At 40.4% G+C, this 25,123-nt stretch overlaps 1 protein-coding gene and 1 long non-coding RNA gene across 6 annotated transcripts in view; one reads left to right on the top strand and one right to left on the bottom strand.

The window, feature by feature from the left end:
- Window positions 1–6,966, top strand: part of LOC139813873 (uncharacterized) — a 39,450-nt gene extending 32,484 nt beyond the window's left edge. Inside the window, exons 2-4 of the long non-coding RNA XR_011732285.1 lie at window positions 4,480–4,534; window positions 6,281–6,385; window positions 6,828–6,966. This is a non-coding gene — a long non-coding RNA (uncharacterized lncRNA). The remainder of the gene's footprint in view (window positions 1–4,479; window positions 4,535–6,280; window positions 6,386–6,827) is intronic.
- LOC139813868 (tyrosine-protein kinase Dnt) overlaps window positions 4,540–25,123 on the bottom strand; it is a 116,097-nt gene continuing 95,513 nt past the window's right edge. For all 5 annotated transcript variants that reach the window (XM_071779674.1, XM_071779675.1, XM_071779677.1 and 2 more), the window contains 6 exons: window positions 22,445–22,619; window positions 17,074–17,278; window positions 11,155–11,311; window positions 10,180–10,447; window positions 9,566–9,752; window positions 4,540–9,195 (listed from right to left, as the gene is read on the bottom strand). In XM_071779674.1, the coding sequence (XP_071635775.1) occupies window positions 8,947–9,195; window positions 9,566–9,752; window positions 10,180–10,447; window positions 11,155–11,311; window positions 17,074–17,278; window positions 22,445–22,619 (1,241 nt within the window). In that variant the 3' untranslated portion in view covers window positions 4,540–8,946. The remainder of the gene's footprint in view (window positions 9,196–9,565; window positions 9,753–10,179; window positions 10,448–11,154; window positions 11,312–17,073; window positions 17,279–22,444; window positions 22,620–25,123) is intronic.

Here is a 25,123-nt window from a genome sequence, read left to right as displayed (position 1 = left end):
TTATTGGCAGAGAAAGATGAGAGAGAGAGAGAGAGAGAGAGAGAGAGAGAGAGAGAGAGAATACAAATATATTTACGCTTTAATTCTTTCTATCATTGTCAACACTTTGTATAATTCTTTCTCGATTTGAAAGAGTGTGATCTTCTTAAGCTTTGATCTCTGCGATACATCAAAAGCGATACAGAGCACTGATCTATTTTTATGCCGTACACGTCCTCTCGCGCGATTCATTGATTTCGATTTTATCTTCTCAATGGCACCGATGCCATATCGATGGCGATAAACCGTGTACGCGTCTTTGGCCTGTTTGTTCGGATCGGTTCGGATCACCGGCTCGCCGCACGTCGGCAGGGAACCAGTTTTTCCGACTCGGATGAAAGACCGGTTGGATCGCGCGACGGTTTATGTAGCTGTCGAGGCCCGATTGTTTTACCCGGTCTAACTGGAAAGCACGATAATTGCTATTTAAGATGAAGACCATCGAAACAAAAAGTTGCATCACCGTCGCGCCGGGTCGCGATCGGCGCGTTATCCATGAAGCGAACCAAACGCTAAACGCACGATATTTTATGATAAAAGCGATCGAACAATCGCGATTTTTCGCATATCTTTGTAGCGTTAAAACAATAGAATAACAAACACAGTACAATGTATAATAAAATAAACATAATACAGTATACAATCCAAAAAAGAAATTAATAAAACTTCAACCATAATTTAAAAATCTCATAAAATAATTTTGTTAACCAAGTATCTTACAATTTTCTAAAATTGCATAATAGCTATTTTGTCAAGAAGAGAAAAAACTCAATAAAAATCCTCATCGCTTCCCGACATTTAAATGAAATAACATTTTTGGGCACTAACAATAAGATGTTTTAATTAATTTACTTTTAGATTTTTTTTTTAGAAATTTCAGGAATTTTCAGAATTAAATTCCGAAATAACTGTTTTCAAACTGCATCATTTTTACCATTAATACGAGAAAACTAGTATCTTCTAAAATCTGGCAGTTTGTTATCAGAATTACCCTAATTTAACTTGCTTCTTGAATCGCTTAGGCCCAGTTTCACAAGTGGTCGGTTAACTTTTAATTTTTAGATTAACTCATCACTCTTCGTCTCTTTCTAAGGGGGACGTTAGAAGGAGACGAAGAGTGAGTTGAATCTAAGATTAAAAGTTAACCGAGACTTGTGAAACTGGGCCTTAATGTTCACCGAAGTCGTAATGTCACACGACGATCGATTTCTATTTGCGGGATACAAAAGACCGGTTGTGTGAAAACGTTTCCTCTGTTATGACAAAATAATGTAATTAGCTTCTTGTCCGACTGCTATCTTTCTGCCCCCACCGCGGGCAGTTTAACGTTTGTTTCCTACCAACCGGACGCGAGGACGAGTGGTCCCGTGCTCGAATTATGTAACCGCCGCACTTTCGTCGGCGCCTCTTATGTCAGTGCAATCATGCGACTGTGTCGGCGCATGTTGACGAAGCAGCGTCAGTAATTCTTTTCTTTTTCGTTCATAAAATTAATTATTCACAACGACTGTCGATTGTATACGAGAGAGATTGTAAAACCGGCATATATTATATTCACATTGATGAGAATACTGTCATGACGCGCGCGCGACGCCAACTTAATCCCGTAATTTCTGCGCATTTATCAATGTGCATTAAAAATCGATTTGTATATAATTCCGTCATGTAACACGATAATTCTCCAGCATATTATCGTATACGCCTGTCGAATCTTTTCGCGGAGAAAGTAAATTTAAGATTAGGAGAAAAAAAATAAGAAGCAAGCAAGTTTAATCCTGAAATCCATGTAATCACAACACATTAAGAACCTCTCTCGATCTTGTTACGTCAACATTTTGAACCTAATATGAGTAATTATATAGTTTAGATTATTTAATAAAAAAAACTTTAATATAACACTCTTTTCTTTTTACTTCCAAGCTACAAATCAATTTATTATTCTAATTCGGGGCGCCACGATTAAAACGTGTAATTTACGTGCTGCGGATTAATGAATCGAGTAAGGGTATTATGCGCCGTCACCTGCTAATATTACGACATTAACGCTAATATCTATTGTCAATATTTATTAAGTCAAAGAGAAAGTTTTGTGATATCGTAATGCCATCAATGATCCATGGTGTGGCGTAATGAGAGTGGGGACGTCATTCGGCCTTTCACCCTGCCGAATATTCACAAAGCCGGACGTAATGTCTCTTAAAAATCACACCAGATTTGCGTCGTTAATGTTTTACAATATGTTTTTGCATTGTCCCTTCGTTCCTTCTTGTGATCATAGTAAACAGCGTTGTTAAAATTAAAACCTGAAAGTTCTGACTTACTCCGAATCAAAATTAAATTAAAGCAAACTACTTTCCGTTTAATACTGGAACTATTAACTCTATTGACACATACTTATATATTTTAATAGGAAAAAAATAGTAGAAATACTTTCCTCTTCATCTCTTTTTCAAAAAATATAAATTGATCCATTTAATCACATTCACATACTGTAAACTACACTATTATAAAATAAAAAATTACGTACCAGTCACTTTGACTGCTTTGGTAGTTCTAGCGTTAATTCTAAAAAACAGCCCACTTTATATTTATTTATAAAAAAAACTGAAGGTAGAAGGCTAAGGCTGAAATTCTGTTTCATACTATCGTTTGTGATATTCCGCGACGTTAGATTTAGCAAGATAAAAAGTGATTACTGCCCGCACGCGCGCGTTGGACGATAATAATTATTACTATTTATTATCGCGTTCATATCGTCGCTTTAGCGTGCGACAAGAATTACCGGTTGTCAAACGTATCGATCGTGTGTAAGCAACGTTACATTTGCGATACCGTGACGTTATGCGCGATCAAACGAGGAACGGACGTCTGTTTTGACAGAGAGAAAGCAACGGTGTACTTAATATTATACTCGCCATATGTGGAACCTCCCACTCGAAAATTGTGCAACCGAGGGAGGCCCTTCAGAGACGTTTGCTCGTGATAGATAATGCAACGAGAATACTGAACAAACCGACGTGATGACCCAGAAATCCCAGAAATAAAACGCCGCGTCTCCGCGGGCATATACTCCTACAAACGTGGCCTGGAAATAATCGTGTAAATCTTTTACGGACCCGCGCCGCGTTAAATCACCATTTTATTTGTCTTCAAGTCGAACTGCGTCCGCATATTGCATATTTAAGAAAAGAGAATGGAATATGTTAACATTTAAGGAATATAAACACACGCGACGCGACGCAGACATTCGACATTTGCCCAGACAAACTTCATCTACTTTTTTTTCTTATCTTCTTCCTGCCTGCACTAAAAGTCATTCCGTCACGATTGTAATAGCCCAGAGCGAAAGAGATATTACAAGTCCAAACGAACGTAACTTATTATTTCTCTCGGTAAAAAATGTGGGAGTCGCGTCAGAGTAATTTAACGGCAAAATCACGTGCTTGGGATATGATTGCTATTTAATCGTCAAGATAACGATTCTAACGATCCTAATTAATAAAATCGCTTGCACTATTTTTCCCCGAGAATTCCCGTCTTTCGACGAGAACACGTTTCCGAAGGGATTATCGACGGTTCGGTGTGAATACCACGTACACGCGGGTACCAGTTTGTCGTGGGCCTCTAAGAGAGCCCACGCGGATCGAAATCCCGCGCGATCCGTGAGCCGTGGCATAACGTCGCACCGCGGGCTTTACGCTTCGTAACAATGCCCTGACTTTCTCCGTCACTTTCATTTTCGTTGGTCGGCTTGGTCGACTCTCCCGTTTCTCTCTCGCTTGGATTAAGAAATAGTGCGTGCCCCTCCGCCGTGCCCCCGAGTGTGCCCCCGTGTGCCGCGTTCACCAGACCCTCGATCCGCCTGCGGTCGCGATTTTAGAAAGGGTTTCCTACCTCTCTCTCTCTCTCCTCTCTCAGTGCCTCCGTTCCATATTGGTACCTTCGCGCTATGTGGCACCACGCGAAACGCGAGGCATGCGCGACGCGCCCTTTCCTTATTTCGCGCCTTTCTTTTTTTTAACGCTAGATAGCAATCTGATAGTTGCGTCTTCAGCGTTATCAGTTTTTTTTATATAGAAGAAAATATTTGATTAGTTTTATTAGGAAATAATTATGAAACAGGAATTTTAATGAATATTAAAGACAAAAACTTTTTAAATTAGCTCTAGGTCTTAATAAAAGTCTAGATATAACCCTTTTTAAATTATTTTTAAGTCTTCATAAATGTAAGAATAAGAAGCTATTTACATAATATGAATAAAGTTATTTTCTTATACTGATCTTAGCCGCAAATTTAAAATAGTTATATGTACCATAATTCTTTTAATTATAATTATAATTAGAAAAATTGTAATTATCTAATTGAATAAATTATGGGATAAATTACAGATAAGCATTATTTATAATGTTATTTTTCTGAATCCTACTTAATTTTTTCAGGAACTCTCATCAAATTAAAAAACGAAGAGGGAAAACATGAAAAACATCGTGAAGGGTCAGTATTTTTTTAACACGTATATTTCACTTTCCGTTGAAAAATAATGCCGTAAATCGTCGTAGGAAATAATAGAATCTGCACAAATCAACTCTCATTCTTTCTCTCTCACTCTCATTCTCTCTTTCTCTCTTTCGTTCTTTCTTTCTCTCTTTCTCTCTCATTTCCTCACTCTCACGCGCGGCGCACCGCTGTTATTCGCTACAAATATTTACAATGACTGGAACTGTCGTCCGAAGAGGGGTTTTCATTCCTGAAGGCGCGAGGGAACGATATCGAAGCGGAGACAACCGGATCCCCAGCGCCACCGGATTTTCTTTCTCAACAGGGGAGGAAGAGTGATTATAGGAAAAGATGAGTATATATATATATACGTATATGTTCGCGCGCGGAAACGAGCAGCGATTCCATTATACAGCGATAGCGAAAAAGTGTGCAGTTACAGCCTACCCTGTTCCTCCATTCAAAAGACATTCACGAATACATCATAGAATCCGACGATTTCTTTAAACGCGCGACTTTAGAGCGTCGCGATAAATAGTATAGCGAGCGATAGTTATTAAATAGCAATATCGATAATTAGTAGATGCGTCTGACAGCAGTACGAGACAAATCGTGAGAGTCGTTCTCGTAACGTGGTTTGCGCGGTAAATCGACAGAGCGGATTAAGGGAAGAGGGGGGAGGGGGGGAGCAGGAAACGATGAGTAAAAGACGAGTGCGAGATAAAGTTTCTGGTCGTGGTCAGGAACATGCGACATTTACACATCGAGTACATTTAAAAAGTATCTTACGTATGCCTCGCGCCGCAAATGCGTAATCTTCGCTCGTTTTTTCGATTTGCACCTGTTACTCGCATGAAGCCGAATCTAGACAAAGGATACGAACGCGAACGAGCACGAATAAACAGATTGCTTAAATGAGTGCGAACGCGAGTTTACAAAGGTATTCTGCCATTGCGTTTTCCCCTTAACAAACAATTCCACGGGGCAAGTTACATTACATTTTTGCTTCCATTTTTAGTGCCTATATTATTTAACACGTCTTGAAGCTTTATTACAACACAAAAGATCGAGTACCTGTTATATTTTCTCTTAATAGAACTATAAAGTTGTGAAAATGTAAACAGGTAATAAGGCTTCGGACACGGTCAGTTTCAAAATTTGTTTACCAGGAGTTCGGAATCTAATGACAAAAATAATTAATATTAAAAAGAAATGGGAAATGTTATATTCGATATTGATCGACGTTGCATTCTCTAATCTTACCGCAAAAGAATCTGCTGTTAAAAGGAAAGGCGGTGAATCTAGAATATCCTGTTGTACGCGCGCTGCAAAGTGGCTCTCCTGCATAGTTTAATTTTATCCTGTGAGATCAGTATTGCGTATGTGTTTAATACATCGATAAACGTGTTTTCTAGTCCCTCGTCTCGTTCGTACGCCTTATCAGCTTTAGCTACTATACTTGCGCAATTGCGCTTGCAACAGAAAAGATATGGAGCGCAATTGAACTAATGCGATGTAATACGCTTTGGTATGTCAACGTTATGTTCTCATAGAATGTGTAATATAATGTTTAGAGCGACTCACTTTGCGAAGTACAATTTTAATGATACAAACAGTATTTAGGTACACCTGGACCAGTATACTTAATAAAATCAAATTAAAATTAATAAATATATTAATAAATATATCCTTGTTTTTTTTATGATGTTAAAGTAAATGTTAATTATATCTTTTAACCGTCAGAAGCAGCCAGCCAGCAGGTTCTAACTCCATTTCCCTCGGTAATGTCTTTCTACGATGGAAATGTCATGGCGAAACCTTTCACCGTGTTCGTCGCTGACATCTGTGGTAATTTTATATTTACAACAAACAATAAAATAACACCTTGTAAAAATTCAAACGACAAAGGGAAATGTTAAATATCGATTTAACATCAATGATAGCATATTTCAATTGAAAGGACGTCCCACTTAGCAATACGATTTAAATTTTAAAATATAGAATGTAGATATATACATATATTGTCCTTCTACTGAATACCGAATAAAATGTATAAATAATGTCACTAATTAAATATTTAGCTTTGTGATCAATATCCATTATAATATCCAAATAAAATTTACATATTGTGTCAACATATTTTCGCAATGTTAGCTATGAACAGATTTCAGTGATTTAAAAAGATATTTTGGAACCATTGCATTTTCCTTTGACGAATAATCCCATCAAACTAAGCTAATTTCTGCTTCTTTTAATAAATATTATTGTTCAATTATTTAACGCTTTTTAGACTGTCAACACGAGAGATCATTGCGAGTCGACGGTGCAATCGAAAGGATCGAGCGTCGAGGTATAGGAATCGAGATAATTTTGTGCGCGGGGCCATTTTCCCCCTGAGACCTGACATTAAGATCCAGCATCGATTTTGCAAGATTCGAGCTTGTTGTTGGCGCGAGTCACGGGAATTCGAAGTGGCTTTTCGCAGCGTGGCTAATAGGTACCTAACTACAAAAGTACGTATAGTTCGACCGCCCATTTACGGAACAACGTGTGTTCACCGAATATCCAGATACAACAATAGGATTCCTAATAAGTGTTCGGAGCTTCGCTTTTGCCACACTCCATCGTTCCGGTTCGCGATTATTCGAGGTTGCGCAATCACGATTGTTAATGAATAACGATCGAGCGGGTCGTATGCACGCGTATGAGCCTTTCTTGCGCGCTTGGTTTATGTGACGTTCGTCGGGACAATTTCATAGCGGAAAACTTGCGCATGGCAGTTTGACAGAAAAAACGTGCAGGCCCGATAGCGGCGCAAAGCGGAATGAATGAAACCAACTGACCTAATTAACCGATCTTGCACGTTTATAGCCGTCTTATGTAACGAACGCGTGTATATGCGCGTGTGTATCAACTCGTTACATAATTTTATTAGTATATTAATATTGTCGTACTCTCAGGATTATAAAATTATTCCACCGTTAGAGGATATTAGAATTTTCCACGTAATAAAATTTTGACCTGTATATATTATAATATTTTAATATCAAATACGATTCTTTCACACGGCGCGATTGTTTAAAAAAGATTTATCGATCTTTAACGTTTTACTTTCGTTCCGATGTATCTTATTTCCTAGATGTACATTAATACGAATAAAAAAACGTATACTCCTGCAGCATGCATTCCTAATAATAATTTTAGAAATTTTGTTCGTCTCGACTGCTACGCTATTTTCCTTCGTCTCATTCTTACGTTGCGTTCTCGCGAAACGCTGAAAAAGCCAAGGAGCTTTCCTCATTGAACTGAATGCATACCTTTTATCTATCACTTATTAATTAAATTAAGTCAAGTTAATTCAAAATTTGAGACGGCGATCTGTTTACAGACGCTAATTAAAGCAGATGGGAGGAACGGCATTTCTATTCATTCGCCTGAATCTCGCGTTACAACAGTGTCGAAAGAATAAAGAATAGCTACGCCACAGGCGCATTTTGCGCCCAGATTGTAGAACTGGCGCAGGCAAAAGCCGTATCAGCGAATTATAAGATCTTTGTAAGATATATTTTCAAATGAATTTAACCAAGTGAAATGAGATTGTCTTAGGAAGGAGAATGTACTAGGAACGATCTCCATTTCTTGGCAAGCCTTATGAAATATCGTTCGCGTAGAAATTGGCTACGTGTTTGAATGTCTATGTGATTTTTTAAATTTATATAATATTAATTTGAATGTATGTCTTATTTAAATTAAAAAAGAACACCTAGATGTTCGATGGCTTCTACATTGTGCATTTAATTGTAAAATTTGCTTTGCTTAGTCAAGAACTAAGAAAAAAAGACTTGTTTCCGCATTTTGTAATATCGAAGATAAGGCTCTTTCGCGCGATATTAACCGGATTTTTGCATGGATCGCTCAAATGCGAACGATTACACTTCATGTATATGCGTTTTAACTACTATGGACGGATGTGTCCGTGTCGATTTAGTTTTTTTTTCCGCGACTTCTTTCGCTAATATTCTACTTTGATTCACGATCAACTTGGAATAGATATAATTATCAGTACGTATCATAGTTGCAACGGATATACCTATCGATAAGGGCAGTGTGTTGCAAATGGGCAGCGACATTCAATTCCATGCGACTTTGATTCTATTCTTCCTTCGTAACTTTCGATTTGATTGCGAACTTAGTGGACGTACTTTCGGCGTTTCGGAATGGGCGTTTCGGACCGCGACAGCGTTCGTCATCCGACCGTTCGCAACTTACAATAGGATTCCAAATACGTTTCTAATTGTCGAATTTAATCAGCTGTGCAATCGATAAGTCTGAATCGATGACGGTACGCGCTGTCGGTCCTTCGAACGATGCCAGATCGGGTTGCGATCGACGATTTGCGGACAGACGATTTAAATGAAACCGCCGAGCGCATCGTGGAAATCTTGCAAATAGGCGAGCAGCTGCGGCATGGTTGGCCGATCCCTGGAGGGACTGAGCCAGCAGGCTTCCATACAGGCGAAGAGCTCATCGGGACAAGGTCTCGGCTGAGCGAGCCGATATCCGTCTCGGAGACACGCCATCATCTCGAACGGGTCCACTTCTACGTACGGCTGTTGACCCAGTGTCGCCAGTTCCCATAGGAAAACCCCGAAGGACCACTTGAAAGCAAAGAAAATATTTCAGTCGAACATCGTATTTTTGTACAAAATGATTTGACATGTTACAATTACAACATAACTTTTATTTTTTAGTCGTTCAAGTAAAAAGACACAAGTTCTGATTTAATATGCACGTACTTCTTGTAAGAATATATTTTTATTTTAAGACGTGAATTTTAATACGTACAAAATTGTAAATATAAAACAATCTACAATTTTCTTCAGAATTTTATTAGGAATCTCATTATTTGCCGGTATATACACATTAATCCATAGAGATATGTTTAATATATTTATTTAGATTTGCCAGGAAACGAAAAGAAGCAACACAGTTTTGATTCATGTCTGCGTATATAAATTGGGATCGTACCACGTCGGTCGCCGTGCTGTATTCGTTGCGCTGGAGACTCTCTAGGGCCATCCAGCGTATGGGTCGGTTCTCGTTATCGCCGAGACAATGATAGTCTTGAGGGAAGAGATCTCGAGCCAGGGCAGCATCAGCTAGCCTTACACGAAGGCTGCCCGGTTCGATTATGCAATTTCTGGCAGCGATATCCCTGGAAATTATCGATTCTAAGATGAAAATTATCGTTGACGTTTTGGCGATATTCGTGTTAGGCAAACCTCGTACATCGCGAGGGACATTAACGTTATCTTTAATGGTAGCTCTGAGAGATAGCAGCAATAATTTACTTTATTCTATATATTCAGTAAATTATTTAATTAGTGCCTGATTTAATATATAGATAATCGTTAATTATCAGAAATAGTTTTATTCAATGCAATGTGATAATTTTGTCTGAGAAATTTATTGACTAATGAAATAAATGTTTTTATTTTGAGTTTGAAAATTAACATTACTTGAAGTCTTTACGATCGTACCAGAGAGGAGGAAATACGATAATTTGCGATAACACGCGATATTATTCGTCACTGATTTTAACGCTGTAATGAAGATGTGGATAATACTTTAGATCAACTGACCTGTGCAGCAGACCTCGCCCGTGAAGGAACGCCCCAGCTCTAGCGACTTGCGCACCAATGTGCACCAAGTCTCTAGTCACCGGATGGTGATTTCCATCCGTAAGGTAGACCTTCAGGTTTAGCTCACCGGGCGTGCTCGTATAAGCCAATAAAGGGCACGAACTGTCCAGACAAGCGGCCGCCAAAGAGGCGATGTTTGTATGAACTAATCCAGCCAGTTGCGAGCCTTCCACGACCAACAGAGAGGCTTGGTAAGCGGATGCGACTTCTGAAACAAACAGTATTATCGAGTATCAATGATACTTGTAATTAAAGCAATCACATCGGAATTGAACATATGTTTTGTCAGAAAACTATTTTTTCTTTCCTGTCGCTCCTATCTAAAAAATATTTTTAACAAATGGCAATGTATCTAATAATTAAAATAAATGAAATAATCAAAGTCCAAACTTATAATTAAAATTATTATTCTGATAAGATAAACGTATGACTAATTATTTTTCAATAAAGTAAGCTTATCTCTTTTGTTTCGTGAAATTGTCTATCTAAATAAAAATCATTTTATAAACATTTGTAAATTATTTCTACAATAAAATAAGTATAAAAATCGACTCGCAATTATTTGACAAATATATTCAAGTATTAAACATTGCTCTATACGATCATATATGGAATTGCGAATAGCCGATGGTGGATATAATAACTTTCTATTTTATCTTAAACAGATATTCTCGTTGATCCAGCGATCGTTTAAATCATTTTCTGAAAGAGATGTGAAATATGTAAGAAAATCACAATTTTTCGTAATTTTAATTTAATATATTAAACCAATTGCTTTCATCAAATTAAAAATATTAACTAATAAAACTACAGTATTCCTTAAAAAAAAATCTGTAATAAATGCGACTTGATACGTTGCACTGTACATAATTGTGCATTAACGTGATATCGAATATTTTTAAAATTAAGTCTCACCTGTGACTGTCTTTATGATGACTTCTTGCTCTCGTCCGGCTATCTCCAAAGTTCCTTTGTATACGCGACCGAAAGTACCCTCCTGCACGAGAGTACGGCAGTATAACGCCGATCTCGATATCGCGAGTGCCCTGGCCTTCTCACATGGATCGGTCGACTAAACATCAATAGTACATATTTTCTAAAGAAATTTCATTGAATTCGATAAAAATGAAAAATCTGTTACAAAGAATATTACAATTACAAACGTACGTAAAAGTAACAAATTTACTGATGACTGGATAAAAAAATTGAAGCTATAGTAATAGTAATAATAATGATATAAAGAAGAACTTTCTATTTTATCTTAAACAGATAGATCTGGTTGATCTAGCGATCATTTAAATCATTTTCTGGAAAAGATGTGAGTTCTTCATTCCAGGACGAAATTGCAAAAGAGCGCCTGCAAAAAGTGAAAAATTGCGATTGTCATCTTGCGATGAGAAATGGGACTACGTGATTATTTATATGTTAGTAGTTAACAACCCGGGCCCGCTGTCGTTTAAATTCTCAATCGCGCGCGGGGGCGCGCCTGCATAATTCCTAACTTCCGAAAAAAAACCTCATCAGGCGGGGATTCATTAAAAAGGCATTTGTCGTGTGTAAGGTGACGCGGACGAGACCTCGCGCGGGTCCTCCGGGGGACGCGCAGGGAAGAATTCTCCCCCCCCCCGGGGGTCGTTATAGCATCGCCGCGCGCGGCCCTCTTTGTTCGCCAGGCGGATTTCCATCGGAGCCGACGTAAAACGCGAGAAAGCTACGGGAGGGGTGACTATTCATTAATTTCAATTTTCCGGAGTTTTGCCTTCGGCCCCCGCCCATTCCATTTGGACGTACGCACACGCGCGCATAGACGCGGAAACGAGCGTGGAGGGACAGGATGGAGACACGGCGATGAAAAAAAAGGGAAAGGAGACGACGGAAAACCAGTTCAAAACACGTCGATTGCGACCGCGCCGCGAAATTACCGGGCGATATATTGGATTCGAGAAAGGGGTGCGGCGACGGTCGGCGCGGTAGGTTCGAATGGACGGATAACGCCGTTCCGGGGTTGGTTCCGAGAGGGGGTCGGTCCGGAGTGGTCTCTCGGAAATTATTTACGAAATTCCCGGATAGCGCGGGATGCTCGGTGAAAATGCAAACACCGCGGCTAATTCCGCGGCTTATCGGGGTCTGTGATTATTGCAGAGACGAATTGTGTCGGCGCGGCGCGGCGCGGGCGCGTCTGGCGAACGTTGTTTTCAACGTGAACAACGGGCGAGCTCGAACGCGAGGACGAATCGCGCGATTCGTCGATCTCGCTTTCTCCCCCTCGCGGGGTTATATTTTCGTCTTTTTTTCCCCCGCGGCTCGGCGGCGCCAATGTATATGCGCTCGCGTGTGCTTTTTTTTCGTTTCCCGATAAAAATGTGATGAGCGAGGTGGAAATTGCCGGGCGGGACGCGCGCCCGACGCGCCGAAGGTGCGAATGGTATTCGCTGTATTGCGTAACGAAGCTATAAATATAAATTAGATTAGGATTAAGAATTTAAGTTTTATATATATTCTTTCCCCCGTCACGGTAATTTTCTAACGTAATTAATCTGAAACTTGAAGTGATTCCTGATTAAATATTACGCCGGATGATTGCGCGACCATTGCATTGAGCAAAAAAAAATTGATTAATATCGGCAGTTCCGAGGGTTCATCAATATACAAGCGAAATAAACCGATTAAGCTGTTAACAACTCGTGGCTAGAGTACTGGAATTTGAAACAAAAATCGTGACTTGTGCGATTTGAAATCGAATAATGATTCTCTGCGCGCATGACTTATTTATCGATCGCAGCAGAAAAATAATAGAAGATATATACGTCTGGTGACTATGCGAAATTTTTTACGAATCTAGTAATGGATATTACTTCCCTATTTACATTACGGAATCAGAATCGTAGTATCGAACGTGTATAGCGCCACGGGCGGAGCGTTTTTAGCTCATCTAGCGCGCGGTGCAGCAATTTGATTTATTTACTGAAAGGCTTTCGTCAAACATCACGTTCGTTCGTTCACTCATTCGTACGTTTGTTCGTTCGTTCGCTTCGACCCGCTGAAGGCGCTCTAAAAGCTTCGTTTTCAGACTACCACGCTCGACATATGCCCAGAGCACTTTTAATTCGACCCCGCCGATTTAATAATACGGTTTTCCGTCTCCCTCGATTAAAGCGCCCGCGCCCCGGCTCGGCACGACGGAACGAAACTCCGCGGCCGTGAGAATTAATTAAATCGAAGAATCAGCTTTTACGTAACCCCGCGTAACTAATGTAACACGACGGTTAACTAATATAATGATATATGAATTGTAATTGATAATCCAATCGACGGTGCGACTGCAGCGCCTGCAATTTTGTAATTCTATTACTGTCTTGGATAATTACACGTTTTTAATCTGCTGAAAATTATTACCGATGTGAACTACCGAGTCGCCTCGAGCGATTTACAAGATAAACTGCTAGACGCTCGTTTTTTTCCAAAGTAAACTGCACTCAGCGCCAATTTAACTGGGAGTTTTAACAAAAAGTTTAAGAAAAAGAGGATTTTAAATATAAAACACTTTTAGGAATTAGCATGAGAAGATATTTCTCGATTTATATCTCGTGTTGTAATATTTTCAAAACAAAAACTCGACGGTCAAGCAAAATTTCCTTCACGAGAAAATAAAAAGCGAGGGTCAATCTACGCGTACGAAAGGGTTAGACTTCTTGATTTAATTTGCCACTTTATAAACAATTAATTGCTCGCTATTATACGAGTGCGAAATGCGCGGATCAAATGGAACATCGGCAAACACGTGGTCACGGTTATCTCAATCGCGATCATCGCAACGAAGGTGCTTGCAACTTTTACGAGGGGGAAAAAAACGCCCCGAGTATCGGTGTCCCCGGGCTGGCCATGTGGAAAATGCCGGGTCGTCAGGCTATTCCGCCATTTCGCTGCGCCCGACTCTCTCGCGCGCGGAAATCCGTGGCGGCGGAGGATCCGGGGAGAGCGGAAAGAAGATGTGTATTTGTCCTCGTGCCGAAGATCGTTTCCTCCGATAGACAGCGTCAAGGTAATGGCTTCCCCAGCAATGGGATCTCAAGCGTATCGTTTTACAGGGTGTGGGGTAAGACGCTGTCGCTGGTTTACGTCAGTCGGTCGGTCGGTCGGTCGTGAGGCGCCTTCGGGATGGGATGGCTAAGGGCCGCGGTGAGGGTAAGGTTTTCACGAAGGTTCACGGCTACACATCAATCGGTCGGTGCACGTGTACGTGCGTACGTGCCCCGGTGCATGTACGTGAGCGTGAACCGCGTAGGTGATATGCCGACTCTGAGAACGCCTCTGTGTGCACGTTCAGGGTTGGTTGCGTTCGAGACGGAGCGTCGCGTCGGAGGGTTCGGGCACATACGCGCGTATACCCGGTAAATTGATCCAAGATCAAAGCCGAAACAATCACAGGACCCACTTCCACTCCCTCTCACCCTTTCTCTTCCCTCCCTCTCTCTCTCTCTCTCTCTCTCTCTCTCTCTCTCTCTCTTTCTCCGTCTCTCTCTGTCTGTTTCCCTCGCTGCTGAGCCTCGCCCTCTCGCGTCCTCCTCCTTTCGGTGCGTACCGCGTCTGAGAAGGGCGAGTGCCGGCATCAACATCGGAGACCGCTGTAACCCCCATGTGTGTGGGTGTGTGTAACCCCTGCCTGCCGACGCATTCTCCTTCTCTCTGTCTCTCGCGCTCGACAAAGTGCAGGTGGTATCCAGAAACCGTGTTTCTTTTTCCCGGGGAAATTAATGCAAAACGCTTGTACCGGCGAGAATGGCGCGAACGCTCCGGCAACGCGCGATCTCATATTTATTCGACATATTTATTTCGCGCGACCCTCGTGCCGCTCTTTGACTGCCCACTTCGCGGGGAAGATACTCTTCGGTGGATGGCGAGTAATAGCGGCGGGTAATAGCGCGTGCTTCGAAACGGTAGTTAAAACGAAGCGGCGGACCGTGACACGCGGCGATTGCGTGTACAGCCGGTTATTGAAATCGACCTTTACCACTTTTGCTCGTAAATGTCGCTGTATGTACAAATGCCGCGTTACGCGCGAAGATTACGTACGAATTGCTTTATCTTCTTATAAAGATAGTCCTATAAATTATCAGCTTTTGACGAGGCATTTACCTGATGCTACATTTTTGCTTAAACAGAAAATATCGATTTATATATACTATAAAAATAATAAATTCCGGAAAGACCGCAGATGATGTATATTTATATTATATAGATGTCTAATATAACAACAATAATTTTATAATATTTTATGTTATAAAATATAACATATATATATTTTGCTATAACTTTTGGTCCGCAAAGCGCATTTTTTATCCTAGTATTTTAATATTATACTAATCAAATGTTATCATTGAGACGATAATAGTGTATGATAGAAAAAAGCATAATTAGTTTAAGCAAATGTTGATGAAGTCAAGCACAAAATAACGGGCCGGTAAGTATACCCTTCGCCACGTTGAAAACCTTCAATTTTATCGGAAAGAATTATACAGCATTTCTTGAAGAAACGGATCCAACGAAGCGCTCGATGGGCCAAACATTTCGTTTTCCCAAACGCGAGCTCAAAGGTATAAAAGGGGATCAAAGGCGCGATCAGCAGTTGTGTCAAAGCAACGACAGAGGCGAGCAAAAAGAGGGAAAAAGAGAGAAAGAGAGAAATTCCGTTTGCTCGAAACGCAAGAAATCGGCCGGCATGCTCGAGAAGACGAAAGTAGAAGCTGTAGAAGCGACTAAGGCACTACACGCGTAGACCTTTTCCCCTTCTCGGGATGGAGGGATGAGAGTTGTAAGTCGGCAGGTTTAGAATCGCTGAATAAAGAGCCGAAGGACTGGAAAGGGTTGGGCCGCGCCAAAGTTGTCCGTGGAAAGCGGCTCGCTCGGCCGCAAACTCGATAAAGTTGCGAGGCGCGGCACTCGTTGTGTATACGGGACGAGACGAGACGGTATAGGACGGGATGCGGGATGAGACAAGAGGAGGAGCCGTCTCGCGCGCCGCTTCCGCTTCCGGTAGTCGGTGGCAGACGCGGAGGAGTTCGCGATAGAGTGAAGTGGAAGGAACGACCGGGGGGAAAATCGGATTTCCTGATGCGCGGTACGAGTTTCGCGTTCGTCGTCGAATCTGTTTCACGGGCTGTTTCGTCGCGATTAGAAAAATCAAGAGTACGCGCGAAAAGAAACAACAAATAAGGTAAATATATCAATGCCCGGACATGTACCTATGTCTGATGGACATCTTTATCATTTTAGTTCTTAAATAAGTATAATGCGAACTAAAATTAATGACAAAAATATAATGCAAGAAAAATATTTTTATCTTTGATTCTTTGATTTTAATTCGCGTTACAACTTATTAGTTAATCTTAAGTGTCCAGGCATTGTTACATTTACCTTCATATCGCGAAACTTGAATATCCATTTATCGAAAAGATAGAAAGAGAAACTATGGATGACAAATTCGGATAATTACTCGAATTACACTCTCCTAATTTATTATTCATTATTTTAAGAATTAAAATTTTAATTAATACTCTGGCAAGTAAAACATTTAAATTTTTCAAAGAGTATCGATATCAACGATAATAAAAAAAGGATTAGCTCTAAATTAATTCAGAAATGCGCTTTTGAAACTAATAAGGTTAACAATAAATCTAATTTATGTAATATAATAGTGTCAAGCGGTGAAAGAAAACATCATAAAATTGTAATTTTATATGAATATAAAATGATAGTCTCGATACTTCGTATGCACTTTATAACTTCGGACTGACAATGTCGCTTTTCCATCCGCGAAATCGTGTCGTCGCATACCTGGCTGAGATGCGTCACGTGGCTCGCCGCGTAGTAACTGGCTCTGGAACCGCATGGCCTCGCGTACAGCGGCTCGAGGTCGGCGATGGTGGCGTAACTTCCGGAATTCGCGCTTCCGGGCCGTGGGTCGACCCTAACTAAAACGGAACTCCTGGCCAGGCCACCGGTGTCGGCCGCGGAGTAACTGCAGCAGGGCAGAGTTTTCCTGAAAGGGGCGAAAGGAATCTCTGTAGCGAACGCGATTGTTACACCCGAGTTAATTATCGTTACAATGGCGCGAAAGCGGGTAAGCGGGTGCTCGAGTAATTGTCACGGAGCTCCGGATTCCACCGCGAGACGATTTCGCTGAAACAAAATTTTAACACGCTGCGCCAAGTCTCTTCCGCAAATCCGGGAATCCGCCGTCGATTTTGGACGTCGAGAGGATTATTTTACGCGATAATCTTGCGCAGGGCGCGCTTTTGAACAGCGCGCAAATGAAATATCACGCTTTTTTTCAGATTCACAAATATTAATTAGTTTCTCTAATACACGTTACGTTACAATCGACTATCGGAGAACAACTGTCTGACTTTTACAAAGTCCAGTTACAGCTAGGAATTATCTAGCTGTAATTTATAAAAAATACCACGTTTATGATTCAAACATTTGTTACAATTTTCTCTCTCGCTTACTCCTTTTCTAAAAATATATTCAAACTTCAATATTCGCGAACTGAATTTAAAGTAATGTTTTTCAAAACTTTTCTACCCTTTTATTGAATAACGCATCGCTGCATATCGCGTATTTATAAGGCTCCATTGTTATAGGATCAGAAAATCCACACCGTAACCGCTAATTTAACTGCTTTAATTTCGCCTGGGGATCACCGCGTAATAGGCTCTTTTAGCAAAAGCTCTTCCCCGTGGGATGCTGCTCAGGCAGCAATATGTCGAGATAAACGCAGTTCAAATTACAACATCGTTTATAAGATAGACGGTCACTTTATAAAGTCCGACGTATATATACACTTCTCTCAAGCAAAAGATAGAAGAGCATAAGTGGGAAGAATGGTGCATTATCATATTTCAGTATACTCCGTCCCGCGGCCCTTTACATTACCCCCGACGAGGAATTATCTTCGACAAGAAGTTCCTCGAGTACTCACTCTCTATCTCTAGGAGGATTTACATCTCGTCCCGGATGAGCTCCCGAAAAGCTCTAAATGATCCTCTCTGTCTTTCTCTTTTTCTCTCTCGTACCGTCAACGATCTTTCGCAAGAAGACGCATCAATTCAACTTTAACATAAGAAACTGCTCCTGTATTTTCGATTTAAATTCAATTAAATCTCTCTCTTCTAAATTACTGATCTAATTTTACAACTGTACTCATTTTGACTTATCTGTTCCTCATTTCTGTGTAGTGCGAGTTTAATATGGTTTAGAAGAAAATACAATAGTTTCAACATAAACGGAAACATTTAAATCAATAAAAATAGAATGGAAACTTTAGATACTTTATTAGCAATAGAATAATTATAAAGTCTTATGAAGTCTTAAGCTACAAAAAACATAGTCTTTAAGACCTATCATAGTTTACATTAAAATTATATAAACATGCACCAAAATAATTGTCGCTCATTTTTATTCTAAAATTAAAGTACCGATTATACTAAAACAAGAATTTTCGAAGCAGGTCGTTCTATTAAAATAAGGGCGATATTTTCAGAGACACAAGCGGGGAAAAAGAAAAAAAAAAGGAAAAAGATGGAATGACGACTGAAAAATACCAGCGAGAAATAGAAGAGGATATTTTTAGAGATTTATTGGCCATTTCGTGCATGTAAATCTGCCGCGCCGAACGTATTTCGCTAAAAAGACGAACGATGGAAAAACGCGTACAGCCATCGATTTCAAATATCCCCGGTTCGCTCGTTCGTGCCCGTTTATTTTTACGCGACCCTTACGGAAACGTTTCGCGACCAGATCGACTTCCGACGAATCCGTCTGTACCTGCGAAACCGAGCCCTCCCGCCAGGAACAGAAACGTTAAAGTGTCGTTCGGAAAGTAATATCACTTTTGTAACTCGCGAGCAAGTATTTGCGCTGAAATTTCCATTGAGAATTTATGGCGAAACCGACGACGTGTTCGCCGCAGTATTATCGAAGACGAGCTAACTTTTGATACAATCTGATAAGCTGTGAAAGAGAACGGATGTGATCGAATATTCTGAACATCTTTACATTTTATATATATATATAACTTTTATATATTTTATATTTCTTGGGTAATGGCGCTAAAACACGAATTGGTATATGATATTTTAGCCTAAATAAGCGTTTTTACGAATTAACGAGTCAATAATTTCATTGTAAAAGAAAAAAAATTCTCATCAAAAAAAGAGAAACCAACGTACGCGTACAGAATTACATAAGAGCCAATCGAGTCAATACCAAAACACAAAAATAAACATCTCATCGGAGGGAATCGAAAAGTTGGAAGACTGCAGCAAAGTTTCCGACACGAGTTTCGCGAGTGGCGTAACTCCTGAGAAAACTTTTCGCTGCTTGCCGAATCTCGAAGGCGCCTTTCGTACATCGTGTGCAGTTCGACTGCAGCAAGAAGAAGAGCTTACGAGAGGCGAGGGTTGGCCGTGTTCGCTCGAGCGTACGGATGTAAAATCTGCAGTTTTATCCGCCGGCGGGGATGTACGTCGAACACGGTAGAGACGTTAGAAGGCACAGGGGAGAAAGAAAGAGAGAAAGAGAAAGCAAGGAAAGCAAAGATCCAGACGTTTCTCCGCGTGTTATCAGGGTGGAGAGCCTCAAAAGAGCTAATATATCCCGGGAGAGACAATTGGCCTACGTCTCGGGAGGAGAGCGTAAAAAAAAAGAGCGAAAGATGATATAAAATGAGGGTGCGCTCCACCCCTGGGTTTCTTATAAAGGCCACTTTGCCATGCGATAAATATTTGATGTCTTCCGCATCTTCCGACGCGAGATCGCATTGTTACGGACGATCGCCGTTCGATCGTATTCGCGTCACGCACCGGGCCAATTGTGCGTTGTTTGTTCGAGCAAAACATCTGTTGCTTTCTTTTTCGTATGCCGCGGTCAGTGCCACGCAGTGGGATATTGATTTCAATTGCGCGACAGATCGCCGTGTAATATTTCAATCTCCAGCGTAAAATAACGCTGGACGTAATAAACGTAATATATCTTCCTATACATAGCGCGTTTCTTCGCGAAACCCAATGTAGAGATTGATCGGGGCAACGAGAAACGGATTCTTTTAGCCTTTAAAACCAATTATAACTTTGTCGAGTATTTATATATATATTATATATATTTATATATATCACAATAACATTATTACTTCAAAATATTTACCAATCACTCATCACAGATAATAAAAAACCTTTTCGATGCATCTGTATATAAATATATACCGATGCTTTATCTGTATATCGAAAAGTTTTCTGTCATATACGATTAGTAAATATTTTAAATAATGCTATTATTATCATGAAAGAAAGGCTGCAATAAGTAGTTTCGTGTACGAAGTATAAATGTGTAATAATACTGGCGAAGTTCGTAGAAAGAGCAAATCTCTCCTCCTTATCATTTAACGAGAAAAATTCGCAATGGAGAACATCAAAAGAGCTAATAAATATCCGGGTAAAAGACAATTTTCCCTCTTTGAGACAAACAATGGGGGAAGAGAAGGAAACGGCAGTAAAGCGAGGCAAGAGTAGCTTTGTTTCTATATACCCTAACTCCCTGGCAGAGCATGGCATGGTTTCCATCTCGTTCAAGTTCTTCGGTTATGCACCTCCTGAAATAGAGGCACTGGAATGGAACACTCGACGTGCTAAAGTATAAAATAATTACAGTGAAAGTAACGATCGAACTTTAAAGGTAGCGGATAGAAGTTTTCGCATAATATTCACCGTTAATGAGGGTAATGGCGCTAAAACACGATCCGCTTCTCGTTTAACGAGAAAAATTCACGATGAAGATTTTCAGAGGGCTCAATACATTCGAGCAAGGACAATTGGCTCCGGCCGATGGAAAAAGGAGCGACAATCCTATTAAAAGATTAAAAAAAATATTGAAAATACTTTAAACACGAGAGAAATTAGAAACATTTATAAAAGTTATTTTATTTTATCATAATAAAAATTCACGTTATAAACACAAAACAAAAAAGATTTTCGTACTTTAAATAAAAAACAAAGAACAACAAAAAATGAAGAATTTTTAAGAATATTGAATTGAACAACAATAACGTATAGCGTATTGAAGAAAAGTCGAACGCGTTATTAATTTGAGAAAGTATATTGCAATTGAGTCCACTCGAGATTCAAGTTGGTACATACACGCGATAAAGGTCGGTCGACGAGCAAAAAGGAGAGAGCACAAATATAGGAAGAGAGGTAAAAGCGGATCTTCTCGACCCCTAACATCCTCCTTACATTCTCTCCCGCAGAAGTCCCCGGATACGAGAAAGGGAGTGCGCATAGCTATGCAATAAAATGTCGGCTGCCGTGCCAAGCAGCCGACGGATCACCGGCGGCTTATTGAAAGGATATTTCATTCGGACGAGTTCCTCCTATCCAGCTTATCCACGCGAATTTCCCGCGGGGGTGCGGAAATCTTTCTGTCGCCCTCCCTTCGCCCCCCCCCGCCCCTCCTCCTCCTACGACCGGTTTTGCGGTCGCAGCGCCGAGTACGTCTCTCGTATTCGGCAGAAAATTCGCGACGTCGCGCGTGGAACTCGCGCCCGCGCGATACTTTTCGCTCGAGTGACTCGCCGAAAATGAGAGCGCGGCGGAAAAGCCGCATTTACGACGCGTCCTACGATGATGTCTTACGTAATGAAAATCTTTTTTCCCCCCCGAGCGTTTATTTTCGTGTGCGACCGAGCGCACAAAAATCCTTAGAAACGCGAATTTAATAAGCGGCAGAATGAGAAGACGCGGATGGCGTCCACGTTATTCCCTCGTGTCGGTTTTCTTTCCACCGTGGACGTCGCTAGAAAAACCGCGTTTCACCGGTAACGTGTTTTTGTCGAATTTATTACTATCTCAGTACTTTTTTACCGCCGCGTTTTTAATAATGCGCGCTTTGTTAATTCTAACGAAGCAAAGATTAAGACGAGGAATTTCTGTAGGACCGACTCCGACAAGCCGCTTACTTCGCTCACATCTAAAAAAAAACTCTCGTTCTCAATCTTTTCCATTTTTAATAGAAAATTTTAAACGGACAGTTTAAATGCGGAAACAATATATAGTAGATGAAGAGTAATATTAAATACGCAGGGTTCTGTTAATATGCTGCTTAATTCTTTGTCGATTAAATATAATATCCGTTGATATCAAATTTTACTCACTGAGATTCTTGAACGCGAGCCTTGCTGTTGCGGATGTATAACGCGCTAGCGACACTGCCGACGACCAGAATTAAGGCGCAAGCACACGTGGCAGCGACGTAAAGCGCACCGGCACCATTCACGAGCGGATCGGGCTCCAAGCGTACTGAATCGTTGCTGGGAGGAGTCTCGACACCTGCAAATACAAGTCAGTTCATCAGTACTTGAAATTTTCATGCGTCTTTTGTGTCTTACGCAGTCTTTTTATCGAGAATAATCAGATAAAGTATTGCATTCGTTCAAAAAATTTCAATTATTGTCGTAAACAAATTGACGGTAATCGAATCAATTTGATAAAACAAAATCGATCTCATTTTTCCGAAAATCCAACGTGTGTTGAACGTCAACTAAAGCACCTCCCTCGAGCTTTAATCTTCCAGAGCATAAACGCGATAAACAATATATATGACTTAAACAACGTCAATATATATGTAATTTAATTTGATTTTAATTTTATTTGATTTCCAATTTAAAAAAAAATTGATACGCAATTGATTCGCGTACCCTCTTCACATTTCATTCGACGGTTACGTTTTTATATTCGTATATATTCGATCTGCAAAGCTTGCATGACCGCCATTATAGTATCGGCAATCCATTTTGTCAATTGGAGCATTTCCACTCCAACCGCGTGCTCGAGATCCGAATCTATCGGGAAGCCCTTGGACATGGATCGAGCCATTGTTTATACGTATCACAGAGTGCTATCGAACGGGCGGGAATATCGACGAGCACCATGGAAAGTGCTCAAAGAGATCTCACTTTGATGGCGAATCGTTCGCCGGTAAACCACGAATTTTCTGGCAAGTGCAGCCACTATCGCGATTTCGTTCAATTTACTTTTATCTCGCGTATAGCGACGCATTTCTCACGCACCACGGTGGTCTCGAATGACACGTAATTATCCCATCGTTACATTCATTATTTTTCGTTGTGTTCATTGCTCACTTGAATTGGAAGCAGCATTTAATGCATTTAGAACTTTTCTTCAATTTAGCATCTTATTATTTTACATCTCAAATCCCGAATTTCTTGAATTTTATTTTGACCGCCGAAAGTCTGCAGTAGAATATTTTTTTTTAAGTATTTTTATATTATCAGATTACCATATTAGTACTTCCACATTGGGACTTAACGAATTTACAATGTGACGCAATTTTCGTGGAATTGTTACTTTATTAAAATACACGTCTCATAAGAAATCTCAACGAATTAATCAAACCCAGTTGACGTTACTCTCGTTTCTCGCGGGGAAAGCCTGAAAGGAGTTTGTCGAGACTTTTCTTTCGCTGCGTCACGCGTTTACATTTTCCCGCCGGTACCTCGCTTTCTGATATTTCTTTTCTCTCTATCCTTTCGTGCGCGTTTCGCGAGAAGAAAAGACTCGGGTCGAACGGGCGGGGCGGGGCGGGGCGCGGCGCCTTGTCGTCTCTTATAAAGGTAAATAACGTGGCCTAGACGGAGGAACTTTAGCGCGAGGGCTCAAAAGCTTTCAAGAACCGAGCATGTCAGCCCCGACTAGGATACGCTGAGGAAAAGGGACGCGCATCCTTTCGGAGCGTCATGATAAAATTAAGTAAACTCCATCAACTCTTAACTCGTCCCCGAGATTATAGCGTCGTATAATCCCTAAATGCATTCCTTCATCGGCATTGCTCGCCTAAAATCCAAAACAGCTCTTCACCCTCCGGTAACTTATGCGCGCCGTAAAGGAGTATAAGATTGTGCATTATCACATTCTGCTTCCCTCCTCGTCTGGAACTCGCGTGTGAGTAATTATTTCTTATACCTAGGACATCGTACGGGATTGTCATATATTTCTCTATACAAATTCCTAGCTATACTTTCCTCCTTCAATTTCGTGGAAATTTTAATTGCGAAATCTTTACTTGAGATTCGTTACGACTCTCGCCTTCTTTACTTTACTCGCCTTTTGTTTGCTACGAAAAAAGCTGAATATAGCGGAAAACATCTTTCAATATATCTGAAAACGTTAACGCAGAATTTTTTTCAAGTTGCAACCTTTTAATGATAAAAGTTAAATTTCTATCGTTGTGATCTAATAGCAAAGATGCACACACAATCGTGCTTTTTTCCCCTCTATATTTATTTGAAAGCCGGGGCTTTTTGTTGCAGAGCAATCTCATCCGAGTAAGTAACATCAACGTTGGTTACGGAAATAAAAAAGAATGCCAGGACGTACTCTCTCTGAAATGTTCGTTAAGCTGCAAGTCGTAGTGTATTAAAAATACGCCGCACTGCATTGCTTGCGGCGCGGCGTGACAAAAATCCACCTCGGAGATTAAGACTTGACATAATACACAGTCATCGCGAAATTCTCCTTTCTATCATGGAAAGAAACTAAGAGAGTTGACTGTCAAGGATTAAATTTATAAGCCGTTGATGCTGATATTGAATTACTGTGTTAACGTGCAACGGTGCTCTATATTCTGAGAAATGTCACCTTTTTATACAATATTCAATTGTAACTCTGTCCATATAGGATATGACTTTGTGTATTTCATTTTTTTGTTTTTTAAATTGATTACCCACTGTTTTATAAAAACGATTGATACGTGAATTGAACTTTGAAATAATCGTGCAATAAAAAAATATTCGTTTTAATTTAAATCTTATTTA

This window comes from Temnothorax longispinosus, chromosome 5 (assembly GCF_030848805.1).
Source record: "Temnothorax longispinosus isolate EJ_2023e chromosome 5, Tlon_JGU_v1, whole genome shotgun sequence".
Lineage (NCBI taxonomy): Eukaryota > Metazoa > Arthropoda > Insecta > Hymenoptera > Formicidae > Temnothorax > Temnothorax longispinosus.
The sequence above is the reverse complement of the archived record's forward strand: the minus strand, read 5'-3'. Positions and strand labels throughout refer to the sequence as shown.